The following is a 13,158-nucleotide window of genomic DNA, read 5'->3' on the forward strand; positions in this document are numbered from 1 at the left end:
TAGAGCATCCACAACTTCTAGTGGCAAGTTGTTCCACTGATTAATAGTTCTCACTATCAGGAAATTTTTCATTAGTTCTAGGTTGCTTCTCTCCTTTATTAGTTTCCACCCATTGCTTCTTGTCCTGCCTTCAGGTGCTTTGGAGATTAGGTTAGCTTCTTCTTCTTTTCTGCAGTTGCCATGGCTTATTTGTACTACTCTGCTACAAGTAAGCCTCAGGCATATGTACTTCAGGAATGAACAACTATAGGTTTTAAGGCTGTTATGTTAATATTACAACTGTTTATTATGGAAGGGACTGCTAATAATCAGTTCAATCACAGGAATATTATGTCTTGACATCTGCTTTCTTTCTCTCTCTCTAATGATAAATTGGCAGGCAAAATACTCTGTGTTATGAAAGCATTCCACTGGGGAATTACTCTTCAGATCTGGCAAGGACATACCTGTGTCTCATTTATTTATTATTTATTCATTTACATTATAAAATTTCTATACTGCACATCTCACCTAAGTGACTTTTGAGCAGTTTACGGCATAGTAATAAAACTGTATAAATACACAAAGAAAAGCTTAAAGGAAGAACAGAACTAAAAACAGGTTAAAATCTACCAGGTAAAGATTACAAAAATCAAGGTACAAAATTCAAGAGGCTAGGAGGTTAATAAGGCAGTAGAAGTGTCCTTAGGCCACCAGCTATTGCTAGGGTTGCATCATATTTGTAGACCTCCATGCTTATTGCCAAAGATCTTAACACTCTTCTGGAAAACCAGAAGAGTAGGGGACTCGTCTTGCTTCTATGAGTAAGGTACTCCCAAGGGCTGAGAAGGTAACAGTAACAGAGTTGGAAGGGAGCTTGGAGGTCATCTAATCCAACCCCCTGCTCACACAGGAGAACTATACTAGGGATTTGAACCGCCAAACTGCCGACCTTTCTGATCGACAAGCTCATTGTCTTAGCCACTGAGCCACCTAGTCAGGTTCCTCCTAGATCCCACCAGTTAACACATCTTGACTGACAGGATATGCAGCATGTCTTCCTTACTTGATGGGATGGGTTGATGTAATTGGGGAAAAATGGTTCCTCGAGTATCCTGGTCCCATGCCATGATGGGTAAACCAACACCTTGAATTGGATCAGGAAGTAAAGTGGCACCCAAAGCAGCTTGCATAGCAGAGGTGTTATATGTACCACCATATTTCTCAAGTGTTCTTATTTTGCCTTTTCCAACAAGATATAATGGACATCAGGTTTTAAACCAAGTTATTAGCATTTTGCAGGCTCAATGAGCCATTTCTCACCACATGACCAAGTTTGGAGTTAATAATGTTTTTAGAAAGAACATTGGTCATAGCCTGCAGAATGAGGGACAATCAGCTGAAAATCTTCTATCTTTGGTAGTTCCAAAATGGATAGAGAACAGCTTCCTCTCTTGATTACAGATTAATGAATCTGTCTGTGTTGGTTTTTCTTCCGTGTGAATCTGTCAAGTTCAGTTCCTACTACTTTTGCAGATTGTCAATTTCATTTTTTCAAATTTCTGGGTGTTTTTTTTTAAGGTCGCACTAAATGAGCTGTAATTTGGTGTACAAATTAAGAAAACATGCACCTCTCTTAAAGCAGCCACGTCTTTTTAAAGCCTTACAGTATATACCTTTGAAAACTGACTCAGTCCTCTGTTCATGTCCAGGAAGTGCCTTGCATGTACAGGTATGCAAACAGGTAGAAGCTTCTCTGAAGGTAGGAAAACACTTCAGAGAAGCTGCACCAACCTTTCCGGAGGAAAGCTGCTTCGGTGCTTTGAAGTGGGGTGTTTTTCTCACACCAGTGCACTTTGCAAAGGCCCCTTTTACAAATGCTTTCTACAGTTCAAATTATCACATCAGTTAATATTTAGTTGGGTAACCTCTAGCATGATTTACGGCCTTACAACATCTTCCCATGGAGTGAGCCAAGTCTTTTAGTTCTGCATCTGTTATAATGTGAAACCAAGATTGAATGATTGCTTCTATTAACTGGGTTTTATTGCTGGGTCACTTCTGACGTAACAGGTTTCTTTATTCGGCTCTATAGATTTTCAATTGGGTTAAGGTTTGGGCTATTCCCAGGCCATTCCAGCAGTGGAATATGATTATGTTCAAAAATCCAAAAAAGAGTGGTGTTATTAACCATCAAACCTCAAAAATACACTTTTCCCAAAAGGTTTTCACAATTTTGGCTACTACTGTATAGGGAATATTAATTCAAAAGAAGCTAGAATGTAGGATGTGTGATTGCAGGTTGCACTATTGCTAAAATTGACAGGTTCTCATGGCAAGTATACATCAAAACATGACCTAAATTAGTTTGGAATATTTGAATCCCTTGTGATGTTTTTCAGATACACACACACACACACACACACACACACACACACACACACACACACATATGGACCCACAGACACAGACCCACACACTTTAAAGCACTAGTAAACCTCAGTTAATTCTGAAACCAATTTGTAGTTCTTTATTAAATCCATGCGTTCAGGAAGATAATTCCAGGAATATCCAACACTTACCTGAAAAATCTCAAAACCATATATATCCAGAACACCCATCACTTTCTTCCGCTCAGTTGTTGTCACCTAAGAGGAAGTGTATGTGGAAATGAGGATTAATTTCAAAGAATCCCAATGTTCTGAAAGTATCCCCAATTTTCTCTTTTAATCAGGGCATCACTTGTATACTGAACCCAGATTGTGAATACCAATTCTAGCATGGAAGGGAAAAAGCACCCCACACCTCATTGCTATGTTCCATCTTATTCCAAGTAGCTGCAAAGCAACATATAAGGCAGACTTGCCTGGCTTGGGTCCCTACAGTTTGGATGTGCTATTGCTCCCATCATACACTGACAGCATGAGCAATGTGCAAGGATCATAGGCAATGATGGGATTCAGCCAGTTCGCACGTATTCGGGAGAACCGGTTGTTAACTTTCTAAGCAGATCGGAGAACCGGTTGTTGGAAGAAATCTTATTTTGTTTTTTTTTTCCACTTTACAGCGCTAATCCTGTAAGGAAGGCAGGAAGGAAACATTCTGGTGTTGTTTCTAGCCTAATCTGTATTGCCCTGCTTACAGAAACTGCCTCTCTGGTTAACCCTTATTACATTGTAACAGCTAAGGCAAAGCGGCCATCGATGTGAGTGACATTGAGTTGGCCACACCCACACGGTCACATGATCACCGAGCCACGTCTACTCAGCTGGTCATTAGGGCAGAGAACTGGTTCTTAAATTATTTGAATCCCAGCACTGATCATAGGATATTTGAAGCCACAGCATCCGTCCTCTGGAACATCATCCTTATTGAGGTTAGATTGGTCCCCAACCCTATTGGCCTTTTGGGAAACCCTGAAGACAGGGTTCTGTCCCCAGGCCTGGGGATTTCATGGCTGTATGGAGCTGGTGAGATGGCTATATTGTTCCTAAGGTGTTGGTTGGTACTCTTCCGCATTTCTCATTTCATGTTTTATGTTTTATGGGTTCCTTGTTTTTAATTGCTTTGATTTGTTTTTTGCTGGTTTTTTTGTTACTGTTGGTTTTTATATTTTGTTTCAACTTTGTGAGCCAAGTATTAGATAAATGTGGCTGTATAAATCGAATAAAGAAAGTGGCAGTGTAAAGTGGTAACGTGTGAAATGACAGAGCATGACAGGCCCCGTACTGCATGGCGCATTCATTTCAGGGATTCAGAGACTAAATTTGGCACCTGAAATGCAATTTCTAGCCAATTGTGAAAGGGATTTGAATATTGAAGGATGGTTTAATTCTTGCAATTCACACCATTAAAACAAGGAAAAATAAGACCAGGGCCTAAAATTAGAAGCCTCTATGACAGTGATGGAGAACCTTTTAGACACCAAGTGCCTAAACTGCACGCGCGCGCATGCCCAAATGGAAAGGTGCGTATCAGGGGTGGGTTCTAAATTTTTTTACTACCGGTTCTGTGGGCGTGGCTTATTTTGTGGGTGTGGCTTGGAGGTCATGTGACTAGGTGGGTGTGGCTAGCTGCTCAGAATCATTTCTGGAAGGTCCTCGCACTTACGACCAGTCCTCGCACTTACGACCCGACTCATTTGTTTGCTTTTAACACTGATCAGCTGTAGGACGGCCCTTTGAAGCCCCCCGGCAAGAGTTTAAACAGTTTTTTCCCCTCTAGTCATCAGCTGGGACTCAGGTGGCAGCAATAGATTGGGGGTGGGGGGGAGGGGTGGGGGGGAGAACCGGTTCGGTGATGTCATATCGTCACCGCTATCAGCTCGGCCGAACCGGACCGAACTGGGAGGAACCCACCACTGGTGCATATGTGCGGACGTACACATGCATGAACGTGCACGCACATGCATGCATGCGCAGCAGAGATCCGAAGACCAGCTGCCCGGCAGGAGACAGGGTATCCCAACACCGGCAGTGAGGCAAGAGGTAAGATCTTTTTCTTTCGTGAGCTTCTGTTTCGTCATTTGCAGGGAAACAGAAGCTCACGAAATAAACACCATGGAGGTCTGACCTGGGGCGATGGCACGGTGCCAGCAGAGAGGGTGGCACCGCGCCATCACGGCCCTATCGAAAGCAGGAACAAAGTGTTGTTTTCCCATTTTTATCCTCTCTATAAGCTTAAGAAGAAGGTGAGGTTGAAAGGGCATCTTGCCCAAAGACCCTCAGTGACATAACAGCAAAATGTCTGTTTCTACTTGTTAGGAACTTCCAAATCCTTAATGGGAATCCTTAATGTAGCTTCTTCTCCTCCATGTAGTGAACTAAGGCTGCAAGAGGCAGTGTTACTTCAAGATAGTCCAGGTCAGCAGACCTAGCAAGAAACACTCAGAAGGAATCAGATAACACCTTTTCTGATTAACAAATGGAATTAAAAGTCATAAGGCTTTGTGAGCTGCCGTTCACTTCATCAAATGCTGCCCTGTGCATCCGATCAAGTGAGCTGCAATTCACAAAAGCGTGTGGCTTTTATTAAAATATGTTAATTGGAAAAGATCCTGTTAGATTTCTCCTGATTTTTTGCACCATAATCGGATATGGCTCTCCTATGATGTCATCAAGAAATCTATTCTATCATCACATGGAATTGAAACCAAATTTTGAAAATTTCGCTCTCTTTCCCTCTTATACCAAAAAGAACTAAAGAATGGCAATTTTTAGTTTCTTCCTCACCTCTCCCATCTTTCCAGACTAAGCTGCTGTTTTCATAACAGCTGTTGCATACCTTTTAAAAAGCTATATTTGTATAACTGGAACATCTTTGTGTTCTTTTCCATGGTTAAAAGCTTTAATTTCTATACACCTCCTGCCTTTTCAACGAAGACTGAAAACTAATACAATACTCTAGCCAGGCTTATCCAACGCAGTGCCTCCAGGTGTCCTAGATTACAATTTGACTTAAAAGGCAATGGCCATACAGTATTAGTTAGAAATTCCGAGAAAAGCTCTCTCAAAAGATCTCATTCAATTATTGTGAATGGAATCTAACTATGAAGCAGGGTGAGGCATACTCACTTTGATGCTCTCGTTGATCCTGTTAATAAGCCAATTAAAGAGACGATTATAAATGTTCTTTGCTAAGGCATCCCGCACATAGTAGCCCTAGGAGCAAAGACAGTGGTGGTTAGTCATTCAGAAGCTAAGAAAGACTAAAAATCATGTGTGTGTGGGGGGGGGGGGAAGGAATTAATCCCTGCACTAGAGCTTGGGTTAGAATCATTCCAGATTTAAACATTCACTGCACATGTCTATTGTTCAGGTTTAAACAACTTTTAAAGACATTTTAGTTCCATCAGTTACTCTCTGCATACCAGAGGTGGGTTCTACTTACCTTTACTACCAGTTCACAACGGGGCCGCATGCGCAGAAGCGTTCTGATGATGTCATGGTTGGTGGGCGGAGCCTCCCTCTGGTTTTACTACCGGTTCTATAGAACCGGTCCGAACCAGGGGCAACCCACCACTGCTGCATACCCATAAAACTTGTAGAATCTTGATATCCATTTTTAGCATATAGAACTAATATTCTCTAATACACACACACACACACACACACACACACACACACATACACACACAGAGAGAGAGAGAATGGATACAAACAACTGGCATTTGGTGAGTAGAGGCAGATAAATTGATTGGTTTCCTATTTTTTCTTTGTTTGCTTATACTGTACAGCTGTTTCTATGCTGCTGTCTCTCTGAATTAAGCCTGTTTACAGTTATAAAGCTGTAACAAACATCCCACTTAAAACAATGTCTCAAAATCGCCTAATGCCATTGTCCATCTAATTGGGGTTCTTCTTGCCAAAGGCCCTAACAAAGATCACAGTTTTCACTGCCTTCCAGTTTGTAAAAACAGGATGAGACCATGCTGACTACAGTCGGACAGCTGTTCCAGAGTGAAGGGGCTGGCTGTGAGCTAGACTGGAAATTAAGAACAAGAAACTAAAAAACCTGGAAGACGACCATGGCAAAGTCCTTTTGTGTGTTTGCCTAGAAAACTATGCGGACATGAAATCTCTAGGCATTGAGCTCAACTTTAAAGAATTGTGTTTTTTCCCCAAAGAAATCATATTCATGCTGAATTGCTATTTCAGTATTGTTCTGCCTCTGCTCCGTTTTCTTCCTTCATGCTCTTCAAATTACTGGTAGCTTGTCCAGCATCTAATTAATTCAACAGATCCTGTCCCGCTAAATCAAATTCACATCACTCAGGCTGTATTTTTCCTAAGGTCAGCTAACAAAACACTCACCATACAGTGACCCATATTAAAACAAGATAAAGCATATTTCAAGAGCAACATAGTAATGAAAGCTGCCTGGGCTCGCTCTTTTCAAAGACTCTCTGGAATAAGTTACCAATCAACTTATGTTAGCCTGATAGTTCTTCTGGAGAAGAAAACTAAATCCAGATATAGTGTTACCTGCAAACATCTGAGTAACTTTTTTTTTTTTTAAATTTGATTTATATGCCGCCCTTCTCCGGAGACTCAGGGCGGCTTACAATGTGCTAAGCAATAGCCTTCATCCTTTTGTATATTTATACAAAGTCAGCTTATTGCCCCCACAGCTGGGTCCTCAATTTACCTACCTTAGAAAGGATGGAAGGCTGAGTCAACCTTGAGCCTGGTGAGATTCGAACCTGCAGTAATTGCAGGCAGCTGGTCTTAATAACAGGGTGCTTTAGACCACTGTACTACCAAGGCTCTTGTGACTTCAAATGCCTGGCATCCTGTTGTTTTTATATTTGAACCAATGAACCTGTGCTTGAAGTATATGTTATGCTGAGTATCCTGTACACTTTTCAGCATGGAGCAGAATGATCACAACCGGTGGTGGGATTCAGCCGGTTCGGCCCAGTTCGGGCGAACCGGTTATTAAATTGCTGGAATTAGAGGAAAGGCACACTAAGGTCACTGGCGGGCTTGTTAAGGCATGGAATATGCTGCTGCTAAGCTCCAGGGTTCCGCGCACAAGTGCTGGAAGAAAGGGAGTCCAATTACGAGGGCAGACTGGAAGGCAGTGGCAGCACATGCAGCTGCCTTTTCTCTTGCCGTGTGATCTTTGAGGCAGTTTCCTAAAAGTAATGATGCTGTGGCAACAAGAGGGGACGGTGCGGGCGGATAACGAATGCCGAAGCCGAAGTGTGCAGAGTGTAACTTGCCTTTGTGCTGCCCATTCCGGGGGGCTCTTTATCACAGTACATTTGCACCCAAGCTGGTGGCACCCAAGGGGTGGTCTGTGCCCATCGGCAACAGCAGAGAAGCGGGCACAGAGTGGGCTGCCTGTTCGCCCACCCACCAGCCAGGCTGGCCTAAAAGTGCATTCCCCTTTGTGAGCAGCAGGATCCGAGGCAGAGGGGAGGACAAATGGATGGCAGCCACCTGGAGGGCCAGCAGAAGCTGAGAGCTGGGCTGCCCATACCTTTGATGATGACCTGTGCCCAGTGCATCCCCTCAGCCTAGGACAAAGTAAAAAGGCCACGTAGAGGGAGAGGGAGAAGGGGGCAGTGGCAGCTGCTCTCATTGTCTGTGGAGCTAGCAGGAGCAGCAGCACACAGGAATGCTGCCACCTTCTCCCTCTCCCTCCTGGCTGCTGGGCGATCCCGTGTGAAGAAGGGAACAGCAGCTTTAGCAAAGGAATAAAAACTGATTTTGCTGCTTCCCCTTGGCTAATGTCCAGCGAGGGAAAAGTTGCTCTGTCAAGAACGGGCAGAGATGGGTGGTGAGGAGCATGCCTGAGTGACACTCCTACGCCAATAAATTTTCCCTTCCTCTGTGGAATGATTGGGCTCTGCCAGTTGGCCTTGGGGTCTGCGGGGGTGGAAATATCAAGCAACTTCTCCCTCGCTGGGCGTTAGCCAAAGGGAAGCAGCAAAATCAATTTTTATTCCTTGGCTAAAGTTGCCGTTCCCTTCTTCACACGGGATCGCCCAGTAGCCGGGAGGGAGAAGGAGAAGGTGGTGGCATTGCTGCTGCTCTTGCTAGCTCCACAGACAATGCTAATGGCCGCCGCTGCCCTCTTCTCCCTCTCCCTCTCCACTGTTTGGCGATCCCAAGCAACGGCAGCTTTAGCAAAGGAATAAAAACTGATTTTGCTGCTTCCCCTTGGCTAACACCCAGTGAGGGAGAAGTTGCTCTGCCACAAATGGGCAGAGACAGGCGGTGAGGGGCATGCCCGAGTGACGCTCCTGCACCGATAAAACTTTCCCTTCCCCTGTGGAAAGATTGCACACACACACACACACACACATGTTGGATCTTTCTTTCCTCCCGGTCCCCCCCCCCCCACCAGAGACCTCTGGATTCCCTCACCAACCCTGCCGATCCCATAAAGGCACCACCCATGTGGTGTAGAGTTGGCCACGTCCAGTCAGTCACATGACACCCATCCAGCCACGCCCACCCAGCAGCCACGCCCACCCAGTCACCTGACCACCTAGCCATGCTCACCCAGTCACATGACCATCTAGCCATGCCCACTTAGCCATGCCCACAGAACCTGTTGTTAAATTATTTGAATCCCACCACTGATCACAACTAACAGAATTATCCCAACTAACACTTCTGCTTGGGAACCAGCCATATTTCAGGGATCTCATGTACACAAACCTGCCCAACACTTACTTGTGAGACATTCAGGGATGTCACCACCTTATCTTGATGGGCTTCCACTGTTCGAGAAGACAAAGCTTGTTCCAGTACCATTTCATCCAGTTGGATCAGCTGACAGATCTCTTGTACCACTGTAGAAGTAGAATATGGAGGAAACAATGCATGCAATAGTGAGTCACTGGCAAGGAAGGTTTGAACTGTTGTGAGCATGGCTTGGGTTTGTGATGGGATCATTTCCCACCTAAATGGGGTGGGTATATCACAGTATCCTAAGCCATATAGCTAATTTCTAAGGACAGTTAAAACTAACCAAGCTTATAGTATGTCATCTTAGTGTGTCTACTGGATCAGTAACTGACTTGGTTAAATGCACTGCGGAAACCCAGATATTGTTAAACGCTGAGGAAATCAGGAAATTCAGGAAGTTCAAATGAATATAAAGATTTCTTGCAAGGTTCTCTCTACAAGAATCTGACCAACGAACAGTCAAGGGAAATGAGTGGGAGATAAGAAAGGCATTCAAGGAGGGCTGGACTTAGATCTCTTGCAGGCACGCAGGGACTCATGACTTATGACGCGTTTGACCCCTCCCTTGGGCTCAGCCTGGTCATCTCCTACAGACATTGTCTGATGTAACAACAGCAAGCCATTGCAAGTTTCTCTGGCTTCATCTCTATTTACTGACTGCTGGAGGCAAGGCTGGAGAAACTCAAAATGGATGGCACGTATTGCTTAGTCTGATATTAAAGAAGGGACAGCAGATGTAGCGCTTTGTCTTTGAGTAGAAGAAGAAGTTCCTCTGGAACAATTGATCAACCTCCCTAACAGCCTTACATTATTGGCTGTTTTCCACACGGCAGCCAATGTTACGTGCAACTTCTAATACAAAGCTATTTTCAAGGTGATGAAAACCTGGCTTCTCTGTGTAGTGTGCCAAGGGTGTCAGCTTTGGAAGCCATATTTGGCCAGAAGCTTCCAAGCTGCCACCTTCTCGTGTGTGGGAAAGTAGGAGGGGGAATTTATTTGAGGGTTTTGTATTTAGACAAAATAGCATTCTTCCCATGGAGAAGGAGTGGTTGGAGTGCTGTCTCAAGATGGATCAGATGGTGATTGGAGCATGTGATCGACTGAGGAGTGAGGGGATGGTTTTGGGGGTTTTGATTTACTGAGAGAAAATCCAGAACTCTCAGATTCGGGTTTTCCCAAGATGTGCCAGTATACCTACTCTAATAAATGGAACTCTGAGGCAAGGACAGGGATAAGGTTGTTAAGGCAACAGAACACTGAAGGCGAAAGATCACGAAAGAACTAGGGGTGGGTTCTAAATTTTTTTACTACCAATTCTGTGGGCGCGGCTTATTCTGTGGGCGTGGCTTGTAGGGGTAATGTGACTGGGTGGGCGTGGCCAACTTTTTTTTGCTTTTAAAAGCATTTTTTTCTACAACCTTAAGAGGTTGCAGAAAAAGATGCAAAAAACATCCATTGATACACTCACAAGACATTTAATCGCCCGCCCTTCTTTCACTCCCCTCTGCGTACCCAGCGCCCTATTACAGCCGCCGCCTTTGGGTCCCGGCCGCGCAGCCCGCAAAGCCTCTCCCACCGCTTCCTCCTCCTCCTCCTGCTGCTCCGATGGGGAAGTCCCGCTGAGGGGAAAGCGAGCTACTCTAGCATGCCCATCAGTTCCTTCTCTTTCCTCCCCTTGGTTTACCCGGCTCCATCAAAGCAGCACCGGAGCCGCCAGCCCGGCTTTTATCTGGTCCCCCAAGTTTGTGCACTGAAAGGAGGCTCACTCAGCCCCTGGTGGGCGTTGAATGAAAACCCCAGCTGACCTCCCGTCCCAAGCTCCGCAGCCACAAAGACGGAGGCGCTTGTCTGGGGCTGGCGCCCACGGAGGTCGAGGGGTGTCGAGGCACCGAGGCGAACCCCCACATCCTATGCCCCCTGCAGGTGCTCTTTCTGTCAGCTGCCCTTCTCCCCCCCCCTTAACAACCCCTTGAAGAGAAGCTTGGTGCATCTTCCTCAGTCCTGACGGAGGGAATGGGATGGGACGTCCCTGTGCCTTGCGAGAGCAGAGCGGTCCCTGGTTTTAGGAAGAAGAAAGGTGCTAAGCAGGGTCAAGGATAGGCGCGTCCTCGGTTCCTCTGTGGACATTTTTGTCAGCCAATCAGGCCTCCTTCCTCCCATCCCTCACCCGGGGATCCACCGGGCCCCGTGCTTCCCACGCCAGCTGAGCGAAGCTAAAGATAGACCCAGGCCTCTGGAGGGAGGGAGGGAGGGTCGGAAACCCTGGCCTGCTGCTCCTGCCACAGCCACCCCCTTGCCCCCAGCAAGAGCGGTTCTCATGCTGCCGCTTCTCCGGCAGCACCAGGAGCAACTGCCGGGGCAGAGAGGGTGGGGCAGGCTGTGGTGGCAGGCAGTTCTCACCGGGTAATAGACAGGTTGCTCCTGGAGCAGCCAGAAGAAGGAGAAGCTGCCAGCAGGGAGGCGAGCCACCCCAGGAGGACCGGAGGAGAGTGCAGCTTCTCACTCATGGAAGTGGGGAAGTGGGTGCGGTATGAGGTGCACTGGCCAGGAAGCGGTTATGCTCCCTGGCCAGAGAGGGTTGCACAAACCTTTGCTGGAGTGAACGTGCAACTGTTCACTCCAGCATAACTGCTTCCTGGCCAGCGCACACCGTACCGCGCCCACTTCCCCACCGGTAGATCTCCATGAGTGAGAAGCTGCGCTCTCCTCCGGTCCTCCTGGAGCAGCTCGCCTCCCCGCCACCATAGCCTGCCCCGCCTTCTCTGCCCCGGCAGTTGCTCCTGGTGCTGCTGGAGAAGCGGCAGCACGAGAACTCCTCTTGCTGGAGGCAAGGGGCTGGTGGCGGCAGGAGCAGCAGGCCAGGGCTTCCCTCCCTCCCTCCAGAGGCCGGGGCTGTGCCAGAAGTCTGCTCGGGTGGGGAGACAAGGAAGCCCCGGATGGCCCATCCTTGCCACCACCACCCCCTCACCCTTGGCAGCAGCGGTTCTCGCACAGGAGCAGCTTGCAGGGGAGAGGGGATGGTGGCAGGCTATGGCAGCAGACAGTTCGAGACGGCTAAGAGGCAACATTTCTCCTCCTGCCAGCCTTGAGCTCAGCTCCAGGCAGCATCCAGCCAGCCATACCTGGCTTCTCCCTGCGGCAGCCCACGTGGATCCCAGGCAGCACAATTTCGGGGCCTTTCCTCATGGTGGCGGTGACAAGGCAGGCAGGCAGCCGGGTGCACAGGAGCGACTGGCGGCAGCGCTCCTGGCTGGCAAAGGGCGGAGTCCCGGGGCTGCATGCGGGCAGTGATGTGGGGTAAGCGAACAGCGACCGGGCCAGGAACTGGTTTGGGGGCGTGGCCAGCCAATGTTATTACCAGTTCTCCAAACTACTAAAATTTTTTACTACCGGTTCTTGTGAACCGGTGCGAACTGGGAACAACCCACTACTGCACGCGATCATCAGAGGCTTTTTTTTTTTTTACTTTTAAAAGCATTTTTTCGGCCGAAGAGGTTGTAGAAAAAATGCTTTTAAAAGTAAAAAAAAAAGCCTGATGAGGTGGGCAGGGTAATTGAGCAGCGACTGGGCCGGGGACCGGTTTGGGGGCGTGGCCAGCCAATGTTATTACCGGTTCTCCGAACTACTACAAATTTTTACTACCGGTTCTTGCGAACCGGTGCGAACCAGGAACAACCCACCACTGGAAAGAATTCTTTTCATATAATGCCATTGCATTCCTATGTAACTCTGGAAATGATCCTTCTCGCCTACTTACCTTTGTCACTCTGGATAACACAAGCTTGCGTCCCACCAGCTTGAAATTGCTCTCCAAATTGCACATTGCCGAGTTTGAGGACGACCGCCGTCACCTCCAGCACCTCTGTCATCTCTGAGGATGTGAACCCAATGGCTCGCATGGCATCCTGCATGAAAGAAGTTTCAGGGAAGAGCATGAACCTCAGAAAGAGCACGACTCACCTCTCTCCGCATCCAAGGA

General features: G+C 47.0%; 1 protein-coding gene across 2 annotated transcripts in view; it reads right to left on the reverse strand.

Moving 5' to 3' along the window:
- Positions 1 to 13,158, reverse strand: part of LOC139312830 (unconventional myosin-Ia-like) — a 59,278-nt gene that overhangs the window by 29,051 nt on the left and 17,069 nt on the right. For both annotated transcript variants that reach the window (XM_070937957.1, XM_070937956.1), the window contains exons 9-12: positions 12,937 to 13,084; positions 9,165 to 9,283; positions 5,553 to 5,639; positions 2,562 to 2,627 (exon numbers count right to left, since the gene is read on the reverse strand). In XM_070937957.1, the coding sequence (XP_070794058.1) occupies positions 2,562 to 2,627; positions 5,553 to 5,639; positions 9,165 to 9,283; positions 12,937 to 13,084 (420 nt within the window). The remainder of the gene's footprint in view (positions 1 to 2,561; positions 2,628 to 5,552; positions 5,640 to 9,164; positions 9,284 to 12,936; positions 13,085 to 13,158) is intronic.

This window comes from Pituophis catenifer, unplaced genomic scaffold, assembly GCF_029215685.1.
Source record: "Pituophis catenifer annectens isolate HBS135680 unplaced genomic scaffold, rPitCat1.0.hap2 SCAF_2, whole genome shotgun sequence".
NCBI lineage: Eukaryota > Metazoa > Chordata > Lepidosauria > Squamata > Colubridae > Pituophis > Pituophis catenifer.